Here is a 6,461-nt window from a genome sequence, read left to right as displayed (position 1 = left end):
TGTGGGTAAAAAAAAAAAAAAAAAAAAAAAAAAAAAACGACTGGAAGGACACGAGGAAGGCCAGGAAGGACTGAGCTTTGGCCCTCACTTCTGTTCTGTAGACTGTCCTCACTGTCCTGCTCGCTCACTTAGGAAAACCCCTCCCGCTGTTCTCTAGGGAACTAGCATATGTGCCACTGTGGCCCTGACAGGGTGGCTCTGTCTTCACAGACTCATTTGTGAACAGCCAGGAGTGGACTCTAAGCCGCTCTGTGCCGGAGCTTAAAGTGGTGAGTGGGTTGGGGGAGTCCTGGGGGGCCCCATTGCTGGGTGAGCCAGGCTCAGAGCATGGTCCAGGGCATTGATTGCTTCTCTTGGTGTCCCTCCCCTTCCCCTGTGGGCTTCCTCCACAGCCTTGTGGTTCTTCTGAGCCCCTTTCCCCTCCTGCCTGCTGTGCATGCTTTGTGTTTTGAGACAGGGTCTTACTATATATTCTAGGCTGGCCTTGAACTTGTGGTGGTCCTCCTGCTTCAGCCTCCCAAGTGCTGGGATTGCAGGCATGCACCACCACGCTGGGCCCCTAAATGCTCTTTCCTCACCCTACAGCCTGGCCTTTCTTCTCATGTATGCCTTTGACCTTTGCTGTGCCATTTCCTGTCCTGCAGGGCATAGTGGGGAACCTGTCCAGTGGGAAGTCAGCTCTGGTGCACCGCTATCTCACGGGAACCTATGTCCAAGAGGAATCCCCAGAAGGTGAGTGCCACTTGGGCCCTTTCACTGCTGCAGTGTCTTAAGTGGGAGCCTCGAGCCCCTTTTCCTCCCCAGTCCTCTTATCTCTTCCATGTGAAGCCTGCCCTGCCTGGCCCCAGGTACCCTGTCTGAATTTGGTCCTGACCTTACTCTGTCCTAGGTGGTCGGTTTAAGAAGGAGATTGTGGTGGACGGCCAGAGTTACCTGCTGCTGATCCGAGATGAAGGAGGCCCCCCAGAGCTCCAGGTAAGCTTCTGCCCTGGCTGCAACTGCCCCTGTGTACAGAACCCCTCCCTGGAAGCTTCTGGTTGGGACTGGGCCAGGTTGCCTGTCTGGGGAACAAGGCCTGCCAGGATCTGCCACCCACCCTCCTGCCCACCTTGAGCCGGGATGGCCAGACCCAGGTAAGGGTGCTAACTCTGCTTGCTTTCTTCTAGTTTGCAGCCTGGGTAGATGCCGTGGTGTTTGTGTTCAGCCTGGAGGATGAGATCAGCTTCCAGACAGTGTACAACTACTTCCTGCGACTCTGCAGCTTCCGAAATGCCAGCGAGGTGCCCATGGTACTGGTGGGCACACAGGGTGAGCCAGCAGGGTCGTGGAGGCAGACGGGGAGAAAGCCTGTATCTCCACTTCTGTCCCAGCAATGATGGGCTCTCAGCCCCTCCTCTGCAGCCTGTGACTCAGGGCTTCCCTCAGTTACTTTTCTCTGGCTAAGTCTGGCAGACTGTGCCACAGATTCTTGTCCATGATATTTTTCTTGTTGTTTGGTTTTTGTTTTTTGAGATAGGGTCTCCCTATGTAGTCCACACTGGCCTTGAACTTACTATATAGCCTAGGCTGGCCTGGAACTCACAATGATCCTCCTGCTTCAACTTTCTGAGCACTGGATTATATGTGTGTGCCACCACACCCAGGTTCATGTCCAGAGTTTTTTAGATGAATAAACAGACTCAGAAATTGTCATTGGCTCCAAGGCCTGGACACCTTGGTTATTGGTGCTCTGTGCACCCTGCTGGTCAGGCCCTCTGCCCACCACCCCTTGCCACACACTTGTATCAGCCCTTCCTAGCCAGCTGAATGACCCTCACCTCTCCAACAGATGCCATCAGTGCTGCCAACCCCCGGGTCATTGATGATAGCCGGGCCCGCAAGCTCTCCACAGACCTGAAACGCTGTACCTACTATGAGACGTGTGCAACCTACGGGCTCAACGTGGAGCGAGTCTTCCAGGATGGTAACTTAGGCCCAGCATGGGGTGTAGGAAGGCTCCCTGGCCAGCAGCTGCATGTTTTGGGGAATGGTGCTGCTGCCCTGGGATTTCTCCCCAGGGGGTTAAATTGATTCTGCTTTCCCCTGTAGTGGCCCAGAAAGTGGTGGCCTTGCGGAAGAAGCAGCAGCTGGCTATCGGGCCCTGCAAATCTCTGCCCAACTCACCCAGCCACTCGGCTGTGTCCGCTGCCTCCATCCCGGCTGTGCACATCAACCAGGTGCGGTTGTCACCCCACACTCCCTGGTGCTGTCCAAAGTCTGTGTGTATTAAGCCTCCGCCTCATCCTCACCCTGCCCACCTCCCTCTGCCTCTGGCCTTGCATGTGGCACTGGCTCGACTTCCATTTAGCCTACCATTGGACTTGGCCTCAGCTCTGCTCCATGGTGACTGTCCCTCCCTGCTCCCAGTTTCCAACCCTGTTATCTCTCCCAGCCACTTCTGCTTAGAAAGTACAAACAGGTGCTCTTGTGAGCACTGTGACAGTCATCTCGTGAGCTGCTTGTTATGGCCATTACACTCTGTGGGCACAGGGCAGGGAGAAGGTTCTTTTAAGCCTCTTAGCGCTGGCCCTCGGCAGCCCTTTCCTCTCCTTTCTTCTCCTCTCCTCTCCTTTCCCTTGGAGGCCCTCTTTCACTCACCAGCTACCTCATTGCCATCCTCCCAAGAGGAAGAAACAGCCAACAGCCTTGTGCCCACTAAGCACTGGATTAGCCCTTAGAGAGTATTGGCATTTTAGAAGGGCAACACTTCCCCTGAGAAGTGAATGGCTGAAGGTATCATGTGGGATTCTGGGGCCTTCAGAGCCAGGTCCTGCCACTACCTGTCTCATGATGCCGCATGGACACCTGTCTACACCTGGCTGTTGCTGGGTCAGTTTTTGGCCCTTGACACCTGGGCTAACAACTTCGTTCTGTAGCCATGTGCACCACTTTGCCACGTTGTGCTGCAGGCCCTGGGCTTCCAACAGATGAGCTCCATGAAGTGGTCAGGCCACTAGCCACCATGCTGCCCAGTGACAGCCTGGGTGTGGTTCAGCTTCCCTCTCTTTAGGGCTTGTGAGAAGGTGCAAGAGTTCCCATGGGGAAAGAGGAAAAGGAGGGGGAGGAAGAGGAAGAGGAGGAAGAAGATGGCTAGGGCTTTCTTGACTGGCCGAGTAGCTGTGCTCTCCATCTACAAACAGGGCCAGGGTTCTTGCAGGGTAGCTCTTTGGGGGACCCCCCCACCAAGGGAGGCTATGGGGTTGGTGAGGTCATGCCCTGTGCTCCTTTGATTTCAAGGGAAGTGAGCTATCAGACAGGTGGGGTGCAAGCACCTGGTTTCCCTGTGCTGTCCCCTGAGTCCTGGAGACTGTGTCTCCTGCATTCTGTCTCCATCCTGTGAGCGCTGTCATCTTCGTCTTCCTCCTCTGTGCCTTTCCTGCAGCTCGCCCAGCAGCCTTAGCTCAGTTCTGCCCTCTGTCTTGGCCTTTGGAGTCCTTTTCCCTGCCACACACTTGCGGACCTCAGACTCCCCCACACCTTGTGCTCAGCCCCAGCCCCCAGCTCCCCGCTGTCATTGTCCTGTCCCTGCCATGCATCACTTGCTTTAGAGGCACATTCAGGTGACCTGCCTCCTTCTTCTAGACCAATCTGCCAGCCAGGGTCCACAGTTTGCTCATTTTTAGGCTTTGTCCTGATTTTGACCTCCTGGCCCTTGCCTCTGATTTAGCTTCCTGCTTGGGGCTGAAGGAGCCCAGGCCTCAGGACACAGGTGCTCTGGCCTTGAGGGCAGCCCTGGTGTGCAGTCCTGACAGGGTCCTTCCCACCTCTAGGCCAGGGCAACTCCCCTGTGCGCCCATGCCAGTTCCCCTGCACCTGCCCCAGAGCCGCCCTCAGCAGCCCTCTCTGTCTGTAGGCCACGAATGGCGGCAGCAGCGCCTTCAGCGACTACTCGTCCTCAGTCCCCTCTACCCCCAGCATCAGCCAGCGGGAACTGCGCATCGAGACCATCGCGGCCTCCTCTACCCCCACGCCCATCCGCAAGCAGTCCAAGCGGCGCTCCAACATCTTCACGGTACGTGCCCCGCCCTCTTCCCTGCCCAGCCGCCTAGCAGCTTGGGCAGGGCTGAGCGCCGAGCACCCAGCCAGGAGGACATGGGCGGCCCTAGGTCAGGATGATGCCACTGTAGCCTTCCTCTCTGGAACGCAGACACACATGGCTCCTGGAGGCTCCTGGCCAGGCCCCCAGAGTCTTGCAGACCCATCCTATGAGCCCACGAGGGGCGGCTTCCCTTGGCTTCCCATACCACGTCCACCAGCCCTCCACCCCTGTGCACATGCTTGCCCCTGCAGCCTCTCCCGCCCAGCCCCAGGGTCTCTGTGTCAGCTTGCACGGATCTTGGGACTCATGGCCTAACTGCCCTGACCCCTTTGATTCAACAGCTAATGAACCGGAGGCCAGAAGGCTGTTTGCCCAAGGCGACACAGAGGGTTAGCTGGCCGAGCTAGAGTCAGAGCCAGGCCTCCCAGTCCACCTTCCGGCTCTTTTTCCGTTACCCCACTGCCGAGGGGAACTCTCATGCTTCCCACCCACCGCTGTGATTGATTTAACAAAGGCTTAGCCATCTTTTCCTGGGCTTCACCACGCTGCCTCGTACCTCCCGCTCAGGTTTGTCCTGTCTCCTTGTGAGCTCTTGCCCCTCCGCTCTTAGGCCCCTGCGCCTGCCATCTTTCCACCTCCCAGTTCTTATACACGGTGTCCTCCATGCTCTGGCCCTCCTGCTGGCTCCTGGCTGGCCCCTTCCAGGAGCCTTGGCCAGACAGGTGGAGAGCTTCCCAGCCCTCTGCGTCATTCCATGCGCCTCTGTGATAGCCGGGGTTGGGCTCTGGCCTGGGCCCTAACAGAGCCAGTGCCTGGCCTCACTCCTCCATCTTTGCCTCTACCCTGCCCCGCACACCTCTCCCTGCCTCCGTCCACTGTGCCTGCCCACCACACGCCCATCGCCGTCTGTGCTCGCTGAGCTGACTCCCACCTCTGCGCTTACCCTGCCCTGCAGCTTCTTGTTTCTGTTCTGTTCTCTACACAGAGGTGGTGGCCACCTGCTTGTGCCCACACCTACCTGTGTCACAGTGGCTGCTGCCAGTGGCCTGGGCACTCTGCTCCCCAACAGTGTGCCTCCGTCATCTGCTGCTTTGGTTCCATTCTTAACCTCCCATCCTCCTCCCTGCTGGCTGGTTGAACACAGGGCACCTGCTGCCTCCCCCTCTACCCGCCATGCCCGGCTGGCTCCATGGCCTGTGCTCCCCGTGACACTTCTGCCCTCCCTCCCTGTCTCTGCTGCCTGCCTGCCTCGACTATGCTGCCCCTGTCCCTTGCTGCTGCAACCTCATGGCACGGCCTTCCCTGCGGGCTCTTCCATCCTCTCCATCTTCACAGTGGCGACCTTGTTTTTTCTTTCCATCGTCTCCATGGTGACTTCACTTGCGCTATCCTCCCCAAGGTGGCCTAGAGGCACTTCTCTCTCTGAGGGTGTATCTTGGGGCCTCCTCCATCATTTCTGTCAGAGCCACCACCTCTCTTCTCCCTCATTGTCCTTCCCAGTAGAGTCGCACGTGCTCGAGGGGGTGCCATCCCTCGTGTCCTGCCTGTCTGTGGCTGGTGACCCCTCATGATCCCATGCACTCATTTATTGCCACCGTTGCCCCATTCCCTTCCTCCCTGGGGGTGGTGGCTTCACCCCACTCCCGTAAGCAGCGGTTCTGCCTAGGGATCCGCTGGCAGTGGTCCTACCCACCTTCCTCCTCCCCGGGCTGAAGGGGCAGAGGGCTGGGGCAGAAGCTGACCGTAGAGCTGCTGCGTGGCCAGTTCCTCTCCGGAGGCTCTTCACCAGGTTCTCCCTCTGGTTGTGCCTTCTCACACTGCAGTTGCAGTCCTCTGTCCCCTGCCTGTGCCTTTGGCTCCTGGCAGCCTGGGAGAACAGGAGGGCTGGGGCCTGGGCTGTTGAGATGGGCTGCAGACCCCATGTGCCCAGCAGCCGCTGCCGCCTCCTGCCTCCTCCTCGTCCTCCTCCTGCTGTTCCTCCTGTTCCTCTTCATCCCACTGCTGCCTCTCCCCAGGTGCCTGGGTCTCCGCCCTCACCATGCTGACCAACTCGTGCGGGGCTTGAGTATAACTTGCCAAAATCTTTATTCTTTCGATATTTGCAGATATGTGCCACTGTTTCCAACTTTTCATCAACAAAAAGGCCTTTCCAACTCCTTCCAAATTAGAAGACCAGGTGGTGATACACAGCACCTCTGGACATTCCCCCTGTGTGGGGCCAAGGCGGGCCGGGCCCTGGGACTGCTCTCAGATGAGAAGCGGCCGCCGAGCTCCCCACTCCAGAGACCCACAGGAACCTTTGTAACTAACCCCACCCCCAGGGAAGGCTAGGAACGCGGAGCCCGCCCGCCCGCGCTGGGGGCTGCCGGGGGACCGGGGACCA

At 58.2% G+C, this 6,461-nt stretch overlaps 1 protein-coding gene across 3 annotated transcripts in view; it reads left to right on the top strand.

The window, feature by feature from the left end:
• Agap3 (ArfGAP with GTPase domain, ankyrin repeat and PH domain 3) overlaps nucleotides 1–6,461 on the top strand; it is a 43,833-nt gene that overhangs the window by 16,973 nt on the left and 20,399 nt on the right. For all 3 annotated transcript variants that reach the window (XM_010637557.3, XM_033764457.1, XM_010637558.2), the window contains 7 exons: nucleotides 211–269; nucleotides 645–732; nucleotides 890–975; nucleotides 1,167–1,308; nucleotides 1,829–1,963; nucleotides 2,089–2,216; nucleotides 3,893–4,051. In XM_010637557.3, the coding sequence (XP_010635859.1) occupies nucleotides 211–269; nucleotides 645–732; nucleotides 890–975; nucleotides 1,167–1,308; nucleotides 1,829–1,963; nucleotides 2,089–2,216; nucleotides 3,893–4,051 (797 nt within the window). Of the gene's footprint in view, nucleotides 1–210; nucleotides 270–644; nucleotides 733–889; nucleotides 976–1,166; nucleotides 1,309–1,828; nucleotides 1,964–2,088; nucleotides 2,217–3,892; nucleotides 4,052–6,461 lie in introns of those variants that run through there.

Source organism: Fukomys damarensis, unplaced genomic scaffold (genome assembly GCF_012274545.1).
Source record: "Fukomys damarensis isolate Sample0158 unplaced genomic scaffold, DMR_v1.0_HiC HiC_scaffold_16, whole genome shotgun sequence".
NCBI lineage: Eukaryota > Metazoa > Chordata > Mammalia > Rodentia > Bathyergidae > Fukomys > Fukomys damarensis.
The sequence above is the reverse complement of the archived record's forward strand: the minus strand, read 5'-3'. Positions and strand labels throughout refer to the sequence as shown.